Source organism: Entelurus aequoreus, linkage group LG22, assembly GCF_033978785.1.
Source record: "Entelurus aequoreus isolate RoL-2023_Sb linkage group LG22, RoL_Eaeq_v1.1, whole genome shotgun sequence".
In the NCBI taxonomy this organism is placed as follows: domain Eukaryota; kingdom Metazoa; phylum Chordata; class Actinopteri; order Syngnathiformes; family Syngnathidae; genus Entelurus; species Entelurus aequoreus.
In genome coordinates this window covers 29,887,480-29,908,154 of record NC_084752.1, presented here as the reverse complement: position 1 = coordinate 29,908,154, position 20,675 = coordinate 29,887,480, and the positions used below count along the sequence as shown (strand labels likewise).

The following is a 20,675-nucleotide window of genomic DNA, read 5'->3' as shown; positions in this document are numbered from 1 at the left end:
AAGTTAAGCGTGTAGATGGCAGGCTCCCACATCTTGGTCTCCTCGGGGATTTTCACCAGGACGGGCGCGGTCATGTCCATCTGGACGCCTGCCGACGCAATCACACAATTCAACCTGCATCTAAAATGACGACTCGGCTTCTTCTTACCTGCTTCGTTTGCTCCGGTGATGTACTGAAACAGTCTCCTGAAGGCCATTGCAGCACCCACGCCCATAAAGTAGGCCTCGGCGTCCGTGGACACCCAGCGGGTAGGACTGTAGTGTCGCACCTCCACACAAAAACACGTATCATCACTTTAGATGACATCATATAAACGGATCGTAAAGTGAAGTGAAGTGAATTATATTTATATAGCGCTTTTCTCTAGTGACTCAAAGCTCTTTTACATAGTGAAACCCAATATCTAAGTTACATTTAAACCAGTGTGGGTGGCACTGGGAGCACAGTGTTTCCCACACATTCATTTATTTGTGGCGGCCCACCACGAAATAATAAAAAAAAACCTTTTTTTTTTTTTTTTTTTTTTTTTTTGTGTCCTGTCCAGCTTCTCGGTTAAATCATATAGTTGATGTAGATGCCCATATCGGCTGTTCAGATTTACTTTACAAAAGAGAAGTGTAGGATCAATATTTTTGGAGCTCTTTGTTCAGTGGATCAGATGTTTGATGAAGCTTTGTGTCTATCTACCACCACTACTGTTTTCTGTTTATTTGTTACTGACTGTGGCAGGACACCTCTGCCTCTGTTTCACTTTATGTTGCTGGTAAATAATATGGTTGTAGTAGTAGGCTAAAGTTAAATTATTTAGTATGCACTAATTAAAGGGGCAGAGCTTTAAGAGACATTTTAGCTTTTATATTTTTATAAGATATATTTTTCGCAAGAACCACAATTAATAAATATATTTCAGTGAATAACTTATTGTTCAAATCTGTATATAAATATGTACATAAAGTGTTGTAATTATATTGTAAAATGGATGGATGGATGGATGGATGGACGTTTAAAACAAAACTGTTATTATTAATTAGTAAGTATACATTTTTTGAGCCTTTCTAAAGAAATTCATATCATTGTAGTAAATTATGCAAATTTCCCGATGATGTCATGGTGACCACGCCCATAGCCACGTCCCCACCGCCACAGGTATCTTGGCAGTTTATGGGAAACACTGGAGCAGGTGGGTAAAGTGTCTTGCCCAAGGACACAACGGCAGTGACTAGGATGGCGAAAGTGGGAATCGAACCTGGAACCCTCAAGTTGCTGGCACGGCCATTCTACCAACCAAGCTATACCGCCCCTAATAGTGATAAGGAGCAAACTGCTCAGTGCTAACTTTGTGTAAATAGACAGGAATTTACCGGCTTTTCAAAGAAAATGTCCCTTATTTTCAAATGTTATGGTATGTGCAGAGGTAAACAAAGCTGCAGAATGCTGACCAATCATGATTAAGGATTAAGGACTCCAGAAGGGCACCCGTCCCAGACTGAAAAAAGAAGTACCTGTCATTCCCGGTTTATACACTGCAAAAAGTCAGTGTTCAAAAACAAGAAAAACAAAAACAAAAATTAGGGGTATTTTATTTGAACTAAGCAAAATTATCTGCCAATAGAACAAGAAAATTTGGCTTGTCAAGAATTTCCAAAACAAGTCAAATTAGCTAACCTCAATGAACCCGAAAATACCTTAAAATAAGTAGAGATGTCCGATAATGGCTTTTATGCCGATACCCGATATTCCGATATTGTCCAACTCTTAATTACCGATTCCGATATCAACCGATACCTTTTAATACAGTCGTGGAATTAACACATTGTTATGCCTAATTTTGTTGTGATGCCCCGCTGGATGCATTAAACAATGTAACAAAGTTTTCCAAAATAAATCAACTCAAGTTATGGAAAAAAATGCCAACATGGCACTGCCATATTTATTATTGAAGTCACAAAGTGCATTATTTTTTTTAACGTGCCTCAAAACAGCAGCTCGGAATTTGGGACATGCTCTCCCTGAGAGAGCATGAGGAGGTTGAGGTGGGCGGGGTTGGAGGCGGGGAGACTAGCGGGGGGGGGGTGTATATTGTAGCGTCCCGGAAGAGTTAGTGCTGCAAGGGGTTCTGGGTATTTGTTATGTTGTGTTTATGTTGTGTTACGGTGCGGATGTTCTCCCGAAATGTGTTTGTCATTCTTGTTTGGTGTGGGTTCACAGTGTGGCGCATATTTGTAACAGTGTTAAAGTTGTTTATACGGTCACCCTCAGTGTGACCTGTATGGCTGTTGACCAAGTTTGGCCTGCATTCACTTGTGTGTGTGAAAAGCCGTAGATATTATGTGATTGGGCCGGCACGCAAAGGCAGTGCCTTTAAGGTTTATTGGCGCTCTGTACTTCTCCCTACGTCCGTGTACACAGCGGCGCTTTAAAAAGTCATACATTTTACTTTTTGAAACCGATACCGATAATTTCCGATATCACATTTTAAAGCATTTATCGGCCGATAATATCGGCAGTCCGATATTATCGGAGATCTCTAAAAATAAGTATATTCTATCTATTAACAAGTGCACTTTTTTTGGTATAAAAAAAAAAAGAGACCTTTTTGCTCAATATGTTGAAAAATATTCTTAAATGAAGTAAATGCTAGTGCCATTATCTTGACATAATGATATGTGCTCTGCCCTATGGAAAAAGACATGGAACGAGCAGCATGAACCAAGCAATCGCATGAATACAAGCATGAACAGAGCAATGTCGCCAGGACAACTAACTGGCAAAGACAGGCTTAAATATTGGTCTCTTGATTAGAGGCAGGTGTGACCCGATTGCAAGAGGCAGGTGAAAATCATAAGTCGTCATGGAAAATCAAACAAACAAGGGTGCACAAAAACAGGAATTAATGGAGTCTTAAACTAACAGAAAATAACAAAAAGCATGATCTAGACCACAGATCATGACATTGATATTCTAGTTTCAAGCATGTTTTACTCAATATAGGTCATCAAATCTCAGCAACAAGCTGTAATATCTTACTGAGATCATTTAGGACCAAAACCCTTAAAACAAGTAAAACACTCTAACATAAAATCTGCTTAGTGAGAATAATTATCTTATCAGACAGAAAATAAGCAAATATCACCCTTATTTGAGATACTTAATCTTACTTAGAGTTCAGTTTTTGCAGGGTAAGTTGCTACTTTTTCCCCCGACATTTTCAACACGGCTCATTTATGGATTTTTTTCCCGGTTCATAACGTTTACGCGCGGCCAATACATTTTGACGTGTGCGCCCAATATATTTGAAATTATATTATATAATTATATTACACATATTTTATATATGCCCGCGACCCCGAACGGGACAAGCGGTAGAAAAAGGATGGATATTTTATATATAAGAAAGGTGTGTTCTATTGCCCGGAAAATACGGTAGCAAAAATGGATTGGCCCCTTTTAGTGCAAAATAAATGCAGACTCAGCGTGAAGGTGACATTGGACAAGTAACGTCTTGTAAGTAGGGTTGTACGGTATACCGGTACTAGTAAAGTATCGCGGTACTAATGAATCAAAAACTCTGTTTGAAAAGTACCGGTTCCGGGGCATGATGGCGCGGCGTCACGTCGTGACATTGCTGGATTACGAGCAGACGAGCATGTTCGGCAGCGCACAATCACGGAGTACTTACAAGCAGACACAGTGTGTCGACAGAAAAGGGAAAACGGATGCATTTTGGCTTAAAAACTAAAGATAAAGGTGAAGTTATAACACTGACACGCCCTCAGGAAGAGATGCTTTAAGACATGGCTAGCTAGCTAGCGGCAAACTCCCATCCGCTGTGTTTTAGCTACTTCTAAATCACTAATCCTGGTCTCCATGGCGACAAACAAAGTAAGTTTCTTACAAGTATCATCCCTGCAGGACGAGGAATAGCTAAACATGCTTCACTACACACCGTAGCTCACCGGCGTCACAATGTAAACAAACGCCATTGGTGGATCTACACTTGACATCCACTGTAATGATATCAAGTACAGGCACGTATTTAGTCGATACTACTATGATTACGTCGATATTTTTTGGCATCACAACATCTTCCGTTTAAGAAAAAATGTATGTTTATAAACTCAGGAAATATGTCACTGGACACATGAGGAATTTGAATATGACCAATGTATGATCCTGTAACTACTTGGTATCAGATCGATACCTAAATGTGTGGTATCATCCAAAACTAATGTAAAGTATCAAACAACAGAAGAATAAGTGATTATTACATTTTAACAGAAGTGTAGATAGAACATGTTGAAACAGGAAGTAGGCAGATATTAACAGTAAATGAACAAGTGGATTAATAATAATTTTTACAGTTTGTCCTTTCTAATTTAGGCAAAATAATAGACTGAGAAATGACACAATATGTTACTGCAGACTAATTAGGAGCCTTTGTTTGCTTACTTACTAATAAAAGACAAGTTGTCTTGTATGTTCACTATTTTATTTAAGGCCAAAAGTGTTCTTCGATTGCAATAATAAACATATGTTTAATATATCCTAAGATTTTTTGTTAAAATAAAGCCAATAATGCCATTTTTTGCGGTCCCCTTTATTTAGAAAAGTATCGAGAAGTACCAAAATAATTTCAGTACTGGTACCAAAATATTGGTATCGGGACAACACTAGACCACAGTATCGGTTGCTATGTGGAGTGGCACTTTCCATCATTTTCAGCAGATTGCATTGCAAAATGATCAACCCCCCAACTTCCTCTCAAGCGAGATCCACCCAGGAATGGTGCCATATGAATTCTTTCCCTACTGTATAGAGCTAGGGGAAATAATAGATTCTAAATAAATTCTGATATGGGTACCGGTACCAAAATATTGGTATCGGGACAACCCTACTTGTAAGTAAGGTGGCGTGATGACAGAAGCACACACAGAGTCTGACGCGCTTTTTAAACTTTGTTGCCCACTCTGACCCGCCAACAGCAGCCTTCATAATACTGCGGTAGTTGGCAGCTACAGCAACAACAACACAGCACTTCTTCATTTTGCACCAACGACAGTTAGCAGCGAGCAAGGATGCATTCAAGAACCCCCGGAATTATGAGAGTCAAACATTACAAAATAAGCACGTCGTTTTTAAAAAAATATTCTTCTATGATCTGTATTACTGCAATAATTATGACAATTGGTTGTGGATTTTGGGCAACCGGTCTTCATGTGCTTTGTGGACTTGGAGAAGGCATTCGACCGTGTCCCTCGGGAGGTCCTGTGGGGAGTGCTCAGAGAGTATGGGGTATCGGACTGTCTGATTGTGGCGGTCCGCTCCCTGTATGATCAGTGTCAGAGCTTGGTCCGCATTGCCGGCAGTAAGTCGGACACGTTTCCAGTGAGGGTTGGACTCCGCCAAGGCTGCCCTTTGTCACCGATTCTGTTCATAACTTTTATGGACAGAATTTCTAGGCGCTGTCAAGGCGTTGAGGGGATCTGGTTTGGTGGCTGCAGGATTAGGTCTCTGCTTTTTGCAGATGATGTGGTCCTGATGGCTTCATCTGGCCAGGATCTTCAGCTCTCACTGGATCGGTTCGCAGCCGAGTGTGAAGCGACTTGGATGAGAATCAGCACCTCCAAGTCCGAGTCCATGGTTCTCGCCCGGAAAAGGGTTGGGGAGGAGACCCTGCCCCAAGTGGAGGAGTTGAAGTACCTCTGAGTCTTGTTCACGAGTGAGGGAAGAGTGGATCGTGAGATCGACAGACAGATCGGTGCGGCGTCTTCAGTAATGCGGACGCTGTATCGATCCGTTGTGGTGAAGAAGGAGCTGAGCCGGAAGGCAAAGCTCTCAATTTACCGGTCGATCTACGTTCCCATCCTCACATATGGTCATGAGCTTTGGGTTATGACCGAAAGGACAAGATCACGGGTACAAGCGGCCGAAATGAGTTTCCTCCGCCAGGTGGCGGGGCTCTCCCTTAGAGATAGGGTGAGAAGCTCTGCCATCCGGGGGGAGCTCAAAGTAAAGCCGCTGCTCCTCCACATGGAGAGGAGCCAGATGAGGTGGTTCGGGCATCTGGCCAGGATGCCACCCTAGGGAGGTGTTTACGGCACGTCCGACCGGTAGGAGGCCACGGGGAAGACCCAGGACACGTTGGGAAGACTATGTCTCCCGACTGGCATGGGAACGCCTCGGGATCCCCCGGGAGGAGCTGGATGAAGTGGCTGGGGAGAGGGAAGTCTGGGCTTCCCTGCTTAGGCTGCTGCCCCCGCGACCCGACCTCGGATAAGCGGAAGAAGATGGATGGATGGATGGATGGATGGATGGATGGTTGTGGATTTTGTTTCTTAATTTTGAATGTATTACTTCTCATTTTCAGGACATATTATACTAGTCCAGGGGTCGGCAACCTTTACCACTCAAAGAGCCATTTTGGCAAGTTTCACAAATTAAAGAAAGTAATGGGACCCACAAAAAAAAATTTAAAATTTAAAATGAAAAACACTGCATACAAAGCTTAAATGCTTTGTGCTATGTTAACCAGGGGTCTCCGACACACGCACCGGCACGCACTTTAATGTGGAAATTTGATGTTGGTGCAGCCCGCGAGTTTTGAACTAATGGCGCTTGATAGCGTCACGCTTGCCAACCCTCTCATTTTTCCCGGTAGACTCCCGAATATCAGAGCGTGATGGCACTGCATTTGGCACCCTCTACAGTCCGCCCTAACGGTGTACCTGCTCGACCACACGTAGAATGCAATTTCAGCTTGCTCACGTAAGTGACAGCAAGGCGTACTAACTCAGCAGCCACACATCTTACACTGGGTAATCCCATGTAAACACAACACAACCATTACCCAGAATCCCATGCAGCCCTAACTCTTCCGCTCAACCAACGCACGGAGAGGGGGGGGGGTTGTTGATGTGTGGGGGGATTTGGTGGTAGCGGGGGTGTATAATGTAGACCGGAAGAGTTAGGGCTGCATGGGATTCTGGGTAATGGTTGTGTTGTGTTTATGTTGTGTTACGGTGGGATGTTCTCCAGAAATGTGTTTTTCATTCTTTTTTGGTGTGGGTTCACAGTGTGGCGCATATTTGTCACGTAACAATGTTAAAGTTGTTTGATACGGCTACCGTCAGTGTAAGCTGTGTGGCTGATGACTAAGTATGCTTTGCTGTCTCCTGTGTGTGCAAGTAATAACAACATGCAACATGTGGATGGACTGGCACGCTGTATGTCGCTATAGAGGACAATTACTGCAGTGCAATTAGGGCACGCCCTTTATTTAGTAATTAGAGTGTAAATAGGATTATCTTTTCCCTGGGAGTAATCTATGAGAGACACTGAGGTCCATAAATCTCCTGGGAAAATCGGGGGGGTCGGCATGTATGTAGCTGAGCCGCATCAGAGTGGTCAAGGAGGCTCCGGAGCCGCGGGTTGCCGACCCCTGTACTAGTCTGTTCAAGTGAATGTCACAAAATTCGATAAAAAAAAAAAAGATGTTAGTTTTTTTTTGTGCTTTTTTTTTTTTTTTTTTTCAAAAACTTTGCATGTTTTCCATTTTTACTTTAATTACAACTCCTGTCATTTGTGGACTTAATACATAACTACATCAGGTGGTTGCCTACAGCCACAGTTAATGTCAACGTACGACAGCGATGGCAGTCGTGATTCCATCGTGCAAAGGGCAACATGCCAAATTTTGCTGGGAAAAAAAACTATTTATTTTAAGACTGAAATTAAAGGCGAGTGCATCTTGGAAAAAACACTGAGGCACAGGGAAGGTCATGCAAATACAAAAACCAAACAAAATGAGCTAGAAAGTAAACAAAGCGATTGTTGGACGACAGAGAGCATTTTACAGTCGTGCAGCAGGAAAAACGTCGTGGAGCCAGTTAACACACACAACACAGGAAGCACGACCAAAATAAGAGCGCGAGACAAGAACTAAAACACCAAACAAAGGAAATCACTAACACACTGAAGAGAAGACATGACCTGACAAATGGATTTGGACCTGGAAGTCTTTTCCTTTTTCAGACCACAGTGACTACAGGACTAGAGCAGGGGTGTCAAACGTACGGCCCGAGGGCCGGATCAGGCCCGCGGGCAGGTTTTATCCGGCCTGCGGGATAAGTTTGCTAAGTATAAAAATGAGCCGAAATTTTTGAATGAAAGAAAGTGCTGTTCTAAATGTGTCCACTAGATGTCACAATAGCAATTAGTTGTATTTTTGTAGATGATTTCTACAAATGTAAAAAAAAATAAACCAAATAATATTAGTGCACCAGTAGAGGAAAATGAGCAAACTACATAAATAACATCCTGTAATTAGATATTGATATTATTTTTTTATTTTGAAATATTGAAAATGAACACCAATGAGTTGACTGATGAACATTATCACATCATTTATTCAGAAAGTATAAATAACGACAAATAAAGATAGAATACAATTAACTGCAACATGTAAGTGTAAAAACCCCCAACAACATTATGATTTGTGCATTTTCAGAATGTGCTTGTTCTACACTGTAAACCCGAATAAGTAAGCCGAACTCAACAAAAAAAAAGTGAGGCAATCAGTTGCCACATATTTATTGAGTTCATAAACTCAAATATTTGAGTATATCAGATCGTAAATATTGGGAGTCTATGTTTAATGTACTTTTAAATTATAATTGAATTAAACTTACCAATTAAGCCAACTCGAAAATGTCCCTCCTCCTGTCTGCTGCCTGAAGAGGAAGTGCACGCAAATGCTACAAAACAAAAGCACTTCCTGTGTGTGTGTGTGTGTGTGTGTGTGTGTGTGCGTGCGCGTGCATGTAAGAATTTATACATACATACATACACACAGTATAATAACAATACAAATCTATAATGCAATTGATTCATTCTTAATTTATTCTTGATTTGATTTATTGATTTGTTCTTTCAAAATAAGACAAAATGATGTTGAATCCACTGAGTTTTAAAGTAGCTGTGAGTTAATTGTTTTAAGTAGCAATTACATAATCTGCAAAGAAGTTAATATTAATTAAAAATAACAAGTTTAATAAACTTAAAAAGAAGGAAAATGTTACCCACACTCAACATTTTTAAGTAAGTACAACTTTTAACAACTTTTTTAGTTTACACTACTTATTCTAATTAATTATTTTGAGCATTCGGGTTTACGGTGTATTTTTAAACAAGAAAAACAATCTGAAGTTGTCTTTATTTTGAAGTTATCGTGCCGTGATTTTACCAGCTTACCCACTTGGGAGTAGATTTTTCTCCATGTGGCCCCCGATCTAAAATGAGTTTGACACCCCTGATTTAAAACAAGCCTACAGTCTAAAATCAAATGATGAAGTTAATACCGATTCATATCAGATTCATGCGCCCACAACCATTGGACAATCTCTCTCCCTCTCTCCCACACGCACACTTCCACACAGCCACTGTCCTCACCTCATATTCATCTGTTTTGCAGACCACTTCGAACTGGAGACATTCCTTTGACTCCGTGCAGAAGCTGCCGTTGGTGCTCGGCCTGAAACCAGTAGAACCAGAACTTATTGTTACTCAACGTATTAAGTTACTGTTGGCAAAACGGTCATGTTTCCATGATGAACAGACTGTTTAACCAATGAAAAATGTACAAATGAGGTCTGTATTTGAGGTATTTTAGTAGTATTTTAGGTAGGAGCAACCTATTTAGCCATCCAAGCAACGTCTTTTTCATGGACGCCCCTGCTTATTTCAGCAAAACAATGCCAAGCCACATTCTGCACATGTTACAACAGCGTGGCTTCGTAGTAAAAGAATGCGGGTACTAGACTGGCCTGCCTGTAGTCCAGGCCTGAAAATGTGTGGCGCATTATGAAGCCTAAAATACCACAACTGTTGAACAACTTAAGCTGTACATCAAGCAAGAATGGGAAAGAATTCCACCTGAAAAACTTCAAAAAATTGGTTTCCTCAGTTCTCAAACATTTACTGAGTGTTGTTAAAAGGAAAGGCCATGTAACACAGTGGTAAAAATGCCCCTCTGGCAACTTTTTTGCAAAGTTAATGATTTTTTGCAAAAAAAAATAAATGAAGTTTCTCAGTTCAAACATGAAATATCTTGTCTTTGCAGTCTAGTCAATTGAATATAAGTTGAAAAGGATTTGCAAATCATTGTATTCTGTTTTTATTTACGAATTACACAACGTGACAACTTCACTGGTTTTGTGTTTTGTACATTAAACATTTGATATGTATATATCAGGCTGAACTCCTTATAAAAGTTTGACTCACGTAAAAACATAATAAAACTGTATAGTATATAATATATTTACAGCGCTTTATTTTGACATGTTTTGTCATTATAAGCACAAACGAGTCATCCTATTTAAAGCAGCACTACGTAACTTTTCAACCTTCGTAACACATTTTCATAACTTTTGGGATGACACATGGACTTCTAACTAGTTGAATGACACCTCTGTTGTGGCCTGAGGGGGTCTGAATAGGCTCTCACTGGCACTAAGCAACTTTGAGGAGGCCACGCAAAAAAACTACAAATGTGCTGACTTGCTTTACGGCATATGTCACTCCCTCCGTACCCCATTTCTTACAAAGACGGGAGTCGATGCGAACGCCTGCGTGCAATTACTGCTATCATGGCAGAAGCTGCAAAACAACCAAAGAAATGAAAAGTTTTGTCTGAGGAGACAAAAAAGAAAAAGAAAAAGGGAGGCTACCCGGATAAAAGGACAGTCAAGGATCAACACTGGACTGACTTTCAACCAATGTTCCCTTTGGCTCTGTTGCTGCTAAACTAGTAAGTAGAGATGTCCGATAATGGCTTTTTTGCCGAAATCAGATATTCCGATATTGTCCAACTCTTAATTACAGATTCCGATATCAACCGATACCGATATATATAGTCGTGGAATTAACACATTATTATGCCTAATTGTGTTGTGATGCCCCGCTGGATGCATTAAACAATGTAACAAGGTTTTCCACAATAAATCAACTCAAGTTATGGGAAAAAATGCTAACATGGCACTGCCATATTTATTATTGAAGTCACAAAGTGCATTATTTGTTTTTAACATGCCTCAAAACAGCAGCTTGGAATTTGGGACATGCTCTCCCTGAGAGAGCATGAGGAGGTTGAGGTGGGCGGGGTTGAGTTGGGGGGTGGGGGGGGGGTTTATATTGTAGCGTCCCGGAAGAGTTAGTGCTGCAAGGGGTTCTGGGTATTTGTTCTGTTGTGTTTATGTTGTGTTACGGTGCGGATGTTCTCCCGAAATGTGCTTGTCATTCTTGTTTGGTGTGGGTTCACAGTGTGGCGCATATTTGTAACAGTGTTAAAGTTGTTTATACGGCCAACTTCAGTGTGACCTGTATGGCTGTTGACCAAGTATGCGTTGCATTCACTTGTGTGTGTGAAAAGCCGTAGATATTACGTGACTGGGCCGGCACGCAAAGGCAGTGCCTTTAAGGCACGCCCCCAATATTGTTGTTTGGGTGGAAATTGGGAGAAATTCGGGAGAATGGTTGCCCCGGGAGATTTTCGGGAGGGGCACTGAAATTCGGGAGTCTCCCGGGAAAAATCGGGAGGGTTGGCAAGTATGACTGGGAGACGCAACTGCTCTGTACTTCTCCCTACGCCCGTGTACCACTCCGTACAGCGGCGTTTTAAAAAGTCATACATTTTACTTTTTGAAACTGATACCGATAATTTCCGATATTTTTAAGCATTAATCGCCCGATAATATCGGCAATCCAATATTATCGGACATCTCTGCTAGTAAGTAACCTTAGTTGCTCAAATCAAGAATGCTAATGCTAATGTAAGCCATAGGAAATTTGCGACGTAGCAATAAATAGCCACAAGCTTGCTACTTCCACACGACCAGCAACAAACTCAGAAGTAGTAAACTATGCAAACCGCAAATATAAAGTTTGAGTGAAATACGTAGCTTCCTGCTGTGGAAAGATCGGTAATACTGAATTATTGTGGTGTTATCGTGTCAGTTTGTACGTACGTGACAGTAGTTTCTGACCATTTACAACGCTATGCACTGGTCCTCATGGGAAATGTGGTCTTCCTTCAGGCAAAACACTACCACTTTGGTCCACTGGTGTCGCTTAAATCAAGCAAAACTGAAAGTATTTAAGTGTGGCTTTAAATGACCTTTTAAAAGACACTATGCAACGGGGTTCTCACATCACAATTAATGTGAATTGGATGCAAACATGTCCATCACAGTGCTCCACAACACACTTTTAAGATATTAAATAAGCTGAGTGGACAGTTTTGAAAGCAATGAACGTTACTGTAAATACTTTAATCCACATTTGCTCGTGATTAAAACCAAAAAGCAGCCTTAAATAAAGGCACAAATACCTGATGTTTTAATCCTTTAGACTAGTTTTGCACTGCCTCGTAACAATATATATACATATATATATATACAGTATATATATATATATATATATATATATATATATATATATATATATATATATATATATATATATATATATATATATATATATATATATTACTTGATATTAGAGTGAAGCAATATATTAAATAAGAAAATCTGGCAATATTATTATTATTTTTTATTTTATTTAGATATTTATTTAGAGCAAAGATGCCCAAACTTTTTGTCTCAATGGGTCAAAGAGTGATGTTTGCCATCCAGCAGCACCACCAGCGAGGAATTTAGCCTCACACCTCCACATATAAATATAATGTAGAGTAGTGGAGGTCGTCAGGTTGAGTAGAAGGCAACTCGTCAGCATGTAAAAAGTAATCTTTAGATTTTGAGGTAATAAAAAACGGAAGCTCAGTCACCAGAATTTAAACGTGAAATTTGTGGTGTAAAGTAAAAAACTGTACCACTAATACTTGTATGGTAAAAATGTGCCAGTTTTTTTTTACAAGGAAAATCTATGATATTCTTTATTTTTTTACAGTGCATTACAGTCAATTGAAAAACAGTATTGCTGTTATTTTTACCGCAAAAATTCTAACGACTGAGCTGCTACTTTTGTGCCGTAAAATCTCTGTTTGTTATTATTACCGTGCAAATGGCAAAATGGTATCAGTGATGATTTTAGGGTATATTTCAGCGGCCATAAATTGTACTGGCTTATAGCCATGCAGACATGCCATCAGTGATTGTGCAGCTTGAACGAGGTCACAGGTCAATAGGAAGATGTATTACATTCGCCCAACTTCTGGCATCCCTGCTTTAGAGTAAAGTAACTATTTCAATCCAAATATCTGGAAATAATGAGTTGATTAACTAATTTACTATATTTTTGACTTGGAGAAAAAGCAATAATTTAATTCAGAATATCAGAAAATATTGAGTTGATTTTCAGTATCAGTTGTTGATAAATGGCTTTGGCTTTGCATAGGAGAGTTTTAACTTGCACTTACAGATGTAGCGACCAACTGTAGTTACTGACAGTGGTTTTCTGAAGTGTTCCTGAGCCCATGTGGTGATATCCTTTACACACTGATGTCACTTTTTGATGCAGTACCGCCTGAGGGATCGAAGGTCACGGGGGCATTCAATGTTGGTTTTCGGCCTTGCCGCTTACGTGCAGTGATTTCTCCGGATTCTCTTAAACCTTTTGATGATATTACGGAGCGTAGATGGTGAAATCCCTAAATTCCTTGCAATAGCTCGTTGAGAAATGTTGTTCTTAAACTGTTCTCGACAATTTGCTCACGCATTTGTTCACAAAGTGGTGACCGTCGCCCCATCCTTGTTTGTGAATGACTGAGCATTTCATGGAAGCTGCTTTTACACCCAATCATGGCACCCACCTGTTCCCAATTAGCCCGTTCCCCTGTGGGATGTTCCAAATAAGTGTTTGATGAGCATTCCTTAACTTTCTCAGTCTTTTTTGCCATGTGTGCCAGCTTTTTTGAAACATGTTACAGGCATCAAATTACACACTAATATATGCAAAAAAATAACAAAGTTTACCAGTTTGAACGTTAAATATCTTGTCTGTGCAGCCTATTCAATTAAATATAAGTTTAAAAGGATTTGCAAATCATTGTATTTTGTTTTTATTTACCATTTACGTGCCAACTTCACTGGTTTTGGGTTTTGTATTAAATATACTTGTTGATAAAACCTGTGCTTTGTTTTTAATGAGTGATTAGGCCTACTACGCTGCTGTATTTTAATGTTAGTCATTATGGTACTTGGAGAGCTTTTTCTGTTTTCTGAGGTAATATTTGGTGAGAAAAGTTCTATATTATTTTAAGTTGCTCCAACAATGCAAATGATAGTTTTGATCAATGTAATATTTTACTTGGAAAAACAGCTTTTATTTTTTACATCACATTTGTTAATTTCAATAACCCTAAAATCCATGGTGTGGTAACAACTGAAGTGATTTTTTTTTTTTTTTTTTTTAACAACAAAACACTTTGAGTGCAAAGATTGAGATGAATAGTGTTAATATTTACCCAACACTTCCTTCAGTGATAACCACCAGGGCCAACACAGCCACGGCCGAAAGGAAAATCCTGACGAGACACAAACAATGTGAAAGGTGGTGAATATGGGGGGAAAAAAGGTGCAGGTTAAAGTTTAAATGTATTTTTGGAGGTGCATGTGTGCAGGGATGCACCAGCGTGTGGTGCATTGTCACTGCAGAGGAAGTGCATCATCATCATCATCATCCTCCTCCTCCTCTACACCAGCAAAGACGTTTTGAGGTCAAGTTGCAGGATCGGCATGCAAAATCTCCCCTGGTTTGCATGAAACACTCTCACGCGCGTGACGTTAATAACACGAGCTCAATTAACACAAGGTTGTGTACAATGTGCAATCAGTTTAACCCGCAATGGGGATAACTTGACCGTGACTCTGCAGAAAAAAGTCAGCAGAATGAACGTGAATCAATTGCACGTTATTGTTATTCTGTGGTGTGTGTGTGTGTGTGTGTGTGTGTGTGTGTGTGTGTGTGTGTGTGTGTGTGTGTGTGTGTGTGTGTGTGTGTGTGTGTGTGTGTGTGTGTGAAACGGCAACTCACATGGTCCCCGACGTGCGTGTCCTTCCCACGGAGCGCGCTGAGCTGGCGGAGAGACGCGGACTGCCTGGCTGGGACTGACTGCGGTGTGTCTGCTGCACTCTGACGCACGAACCTCATCCGTCCGCATCGCAGACCGCGGGCGGGGCAGAGCCGGAAAACAGCCGGGAGAGGACCGTGCACGTGATCGGACGGATGGATGGATGGATGGATGGCTGGACGGATGGATGGATGGATAACCCTGGTTTACTATAGGGGTATTCAAAAATAGAAAAAATATTAAGTCTAAGCCTGGGCCCAAGGGGGGGGCATAGCCATAGCACACATAAACATGTGTGTAAGAGGGAAACATCAAAGGACATTAAAGACATTAAAGGCCTACTGAAACCCACTACTACCGACCACGCAGTCTGATAGTTTATATATCAATGATGAAATCTTAACATTATAACACATGCCAATACGGCCGGGTTAACTTATAAAGTGACATTTTAAATTTGCCGCTAAACTTCCGGTTCGAAACGCCTCTGAGGATGACGTATGCGCGTGACGTAGACCGGCGAACACGGGGTATGCCTTCCACATTGAAGCCAATACGAAAAAGCTCTGTTTTCATTTCATAATTCCACAGTATTCTGGACATCTGTGTTTGTGAATCTGTTGCAATCATGTTCATTGCATTATGGAGAAGGAAGCTGAGCAAGCAAAGAAGAAAGTTGTCGGTGCGAAATGGACATATTTTTCGAACGTAGTCAGCAACAACAGTACACAGCCGGCGCTTCTTTGTTTACATTCCCGAAAGATGCAGTCAAGATGGAAGAACTCGGATAACAGAGACTCTAACCAGGAGGACTTTTGACTTCGATACACAGACGCCTGTAGAGAACTGGGACAACACAGACTCTTACCAGGATTACTTTGATTTGGATGACAAAGACGCAGACGTGCTACTGTGAGTATGCAGCTTTGGCTTCTAAACATTTGATCGCTTGACCGTATGTGCGCAACTTTTTTTTGCGTATGTACGTAACTTTTTTAAAATATAAAAGCTTTATGAACCTTGGGTTAGGTGAACGGTCTTTTGGGCTGAGTGATTGTGTGTGTTGATCAGGTGTTTGAATTGTATTGGCGTGTTCTATGGAGCTAGGAGCTAGCAGAGGAGCTAGGAGCTAGCGTAACAAACACGCAGGTGTTTTTATGCAGGATTAATTTGTGGCATATTAAATATAAGCCTGGTTGTGTTGTGGCTAATAGAGTATATATATGTCTTGTGTTTATTTACTGTTGTAGTCATTCCCAGCTGAATATCAGGTCACCCCCGGCTCTCACAGCATCTTCCCTATCTGAATAGCTTCAACTCCCCACTAGTCCTTCACTTGCACTTTACTCATCCACAAATCTTTCATCCTCGCTCAAATTAATGGGGAAATTGTCGCTTTCTTGGTCCGAATCTCTCTCACTTCATGCGGCCATCATTGTAAACAATAGGGAACTTTGCGTATATGTTCAACTGACTACGTCACGCTACTTCCGGTAGGTGCAAGCCTTTTTTTTATCAGATACCAAAAGTTGCAATCTTTATCGTCGTTGTTCTATACTAAATCCTTTCAGCAAAAATATGGCAATATCGCGAAATGATCAAGTATGACACATAGAATAGATCTGCTATCCCCGTTTAAATAAAAAAAATTCATTTCAGTAGGCCTTTAAAAGAGCAGAGCTGATGCAACCAGCCACTTCTACATACAGCTATGAATAAAAAGTAAAACAAACATATTCACTGTGGTGGCCTCTGTGGTGTTCCACGCCATCGTCTGCTGGGGTGGGGGAAGCATGGCCAGAGACAGGAGCAGACCCAACAAAGCAACCAAGAGACCGTGCATGTGATCCGACAGATGGATGGATGGATGGATGGATGGATGGATGGATGGATGGATGGATGGATGGATGGATGGATGGATGGATAGCCCTGGTTTACTATAGAGGTATTAAAAAATCTGAATCAGAATCAGAAACACTTTATTAATCCCGAGGGGAAATTAAGATTTTCAGCACAATCCCGTTCAAGAGCAGACAAACATTACAGGGAGACAGAACAGGATCGCTGACGGGTCTGCCAACTTCTGGCGCCCCTTACAAAAAAGGTGAGAAACAGGTAAACGCTAAGCCTGGGCCCCTGGAGAGGTGGTCCAGACTAAGGCCAAGGGAGAAAAAAAAACCTCATAGCCATAGCACATGTGTGTAAGAGGGAACCATCAAAGAACACAAAGGACATTAAAAAAGAGCAGAGCTGATGCAACCAGCCACTTCTACTCACAGCCACAAAAGTGAAACAACAACAAAAGAAAACAAACAAACGTATAGACTGTGGTGGCCTCTGCGGTGTTCCACGCCATTTTCTGCTGGGGCGGGGGGAGCATGGCCAGAGACAGGAGCAGACCCAACAAAGCAACCAAAAGACCGTGCACGTGATCGGACGGACGGATGGATGGATAGCCCTGGTTTACAATTGGAGTATTCAAAAATCAGAATCAGAATCAGAAATACTTTAATAATCCCCGAGGGGAAATTAAGATTTTCAGCACAATCCCGTTCAAGAACAGACAAACATTACAGGGAGACAGAACAGGATCGCTGACGGGTCTGCCAACTTCCGGAGCCCCTTACAAAAAAGCTGAGAAACAGGTAAACGCTGGAGGTGCAGTGGGAAATGTTCAGTCTAAACCTGGGCCACTGGAGAGGGGGTCCAGACTGAAGCCAAGGGGGAAAAAAATCTCATAGCCATAGCACACATAAACATGTGTGTAATAGAGGGAAACATCAAAGAACACAAAGGACATTAAAAAGAGCAGAGCTGATGCAACCAGCCACTTCTACTCACAGCCACAAAAGTGAAACAACAAGAAACAAGAAAACAAAAAGACATGTTTGTGGTGGCCTCTGCGGTGTTCCACGCCATCGTCTGCTGGGGTGGGGGGAGCAATAGCTAGAGACAGGAGCAGACCCAACAAAGCAACCAAGAGACCTAGCCCTGGTTTACTATAGGGGTATTAAAAAATCTGAATCAGAATCAGAAACACTTTATTAATCCCCGAGGGGAAATTAAGATTTTCAGCACAATCCCGTTCAAGATCAGACAAACATTACAGGGAGACAGAACAGGATCGCTGACGGGTCCGCCAACTTCCGGCGCCCCTTACAAAAAAAGTGAGAAACAGGTAAACACTGGAGGTGAATATTCAGTCTAAGCCTGGGCCCCCGGAGAGGGGGTCCAGACTGAGACCAAGGGAAAAAAAAAGTCATCTGTGCGCTCTGCTGATTCATATTGCAGATTCATTGAAGTCGAGCATTTGTCAATGAGCAGAAAGATTTGCTGGAGAAGGAATTGGAGGCGAACTTGGTCACTCCTCAGCTACCCATATCAGAAGAAAAACTGCACAAATTCAGGTCAGATACAGAAGACCCAGAAATGCGGTTACAAAATGATATTACACTGCAGGGTCGGCCGAATGAAAAAAGTGCAGTAGCAAAAGAAATTCAACCCTTCATCAGGACTGATGTTCAGAGCAGCAGAGCTCGATGTTCCATGTAAGCTCAAACACGAAATGCTAAATAAGATCCGCAAGTCACACGAGGGAATCGTGAGGTGCAAATAAAAGTGTGGTACTGGCCACACTTGTCTACACACATCGACACAGTTGTGTTTCAGTGTGCCACTTGCACCAAGAACCGTATTAGCAACCCAACCAATCAGAAACACTTTATTTATATAGCACTTTTTATGCACAGGCATGTGGAAACACAAAATGTTTTACAGAAAAAAACTAAATTAGCAAAAAAAAGAAAGAATAGATAAAAACACACACACACACACACACACACACACACACACACACACACACACACACACACACACACACACACACACACACACACACACACACACACACACACACACATGCATGTCTTGCCTACTTTGTGTGGACCCACGTTTGGTTAGTGGGTTGTGAGGGCCCCCCTTTCCACTATAGCTAGAATGATGAAAAAATATACATCTAGCCCTAGATGGGAATAGAGAGTTGCAACTAGGGATGTCAGATAATGGCTTTTTGCCGATATCCAATATTCCGATATTGTCCAACTCTTTAATTACCGATACCGATATCAACCGATACCGATATCAACCGATATATGCAGTCGTGGAATTAACACATTATTATGCCTAATTTGGACAACCAGGTATGGTGAAGATAAGGTACTTTTTCAAAAAATTAATAAAATAAGATAAATAAATTAAAAACATTTTCTTGAATAAAAAAGAAAGTAAAACAATATAAAAACAGTTACATAGAAACTAGTAATGAATGAAAATGAGTAAAATTAACTGTTAAAGGTTAGTACTATTAGTGGAGCAGCAGCACGCACAATCATGTGTGCTTACGGACTGTATCCCTTGCAGACTGTATTGATATATATTGATATATAATGTAGGAAGCAGAATATTAATAACAAAAAAGATACAACCCTTTTGTGTGAATGAGTGTAAATGGGGGAGGGAGGTTTTTTGGGTTGGTGCAATAATTGTATGTGTATCTTGTGTTTTTATGTTGATTTAATAAAAACAAAAAAAACAACAACAACAACAACAACAACAAAAAACGATACCGATAATTAAAAAACCAATACCGATAATTTCCGATATTACATTTTAAAGCATTTATCGGACATCCCTAGTTGCAACCTCACTTCAGAATGCAAAACACACAAAGTAAAAACATTTTTTTACTTTTGTAGTTGTGAGGACCAGGCAAATGTCCTCACAAGTCAAAAGATCCTCACAGAAAGGGTGGTTTATCAAGTGTATGTCCACACAAGGATGGTGAGACAAGTGCACACACACACACACACACACACACACACACACACACACACACACACACACACACACACACACACACACACACACACACACACACACACACACACACACACACACACACACACACACACACACACACACACACACACACAGCACTGTTGACAATAACAAAACATGGTATGGCTCTGAGGATTGAGGGAAAACGCCACCTTTGAGGCGTTCACATTTGAGAATAACTAAATTTAACGCTATCTAATGATGAAAAATTTAAATATAAAATACATATAAAAATAAAATATAAGTACTATATTAATACATTCATAAAAACATAATATTGAGAGAATAATAGTGGTAATAATAGCAATGAATAAATAAAAAATAACACAATAAAAAAAAAATATATATAATAAAAGATTAAATAATGTGATGGTATGGGGGTGTATTAGTGCCCAAGGCATGGGTAACTTGCACATCTGTGAAGGCACCATTAATGCTGAAAGGTACATACAGGTTTTGGAGCAATCCAAGCAACGTTATCATGGACGCCCCTGCTTATTTCAGCAAGACAATGCCAAGCGGCGTGTTACAACAGCGTGGCTTCACAGTAAAAGACGGTGGGTACTAGACTGGCCTGCCTGTAGTCCAGACCTGTCTCCCATTGAAAATGTGTGGCGCATTATGAAGCCTAAAATACCACAACATAGAGACCCCGGACTGTTGAACATCAGACTGTATAATGCATATGTTCCTTGA

At 40.8% G+C, this 20,675-nt stretch overlaps 1 protein-coding gene across 1 annotated transcript in view; it reads right to left on the bottom strand.

Annotated features, from left to right (window-relative positions):
• The window catches only part of LOC133639208 (uncharacterized), a 22,717-nt gene extending 7,525 nt beyond the window's left edge, over positions 1–15,192 (bottom strand). Inside the window, exons 1-5 of the mRNA XM_062032349.1 lie at positions 15,047–15,192; positions 14,478–14,537; positions 9,449–9,530; positions 149–269; positions 1–88 (exon numbers count right to left, since the gene is read on the bottom strand). The exon at positions 1–88 is cut by the window's left edge and continues 52 nt beyond it. Coding sequence (XP_061888333.1) covers positions 1–88; positions 149–269; positions 9,449–9,530; positions 14,478–14,537; positions 15,047–15,048 — 353 coding nt within the window. The 5' untranslated portion in view covers positions 15,049–15,192. The remainder of the gene's footprint in view (positions 89–148; positions 270–9,448; positions 9,531–14,477; positions 14,538–15,046) is intronic.
• Positions 15,193–20,675: the final 5,483 nt, after the last annotated feature.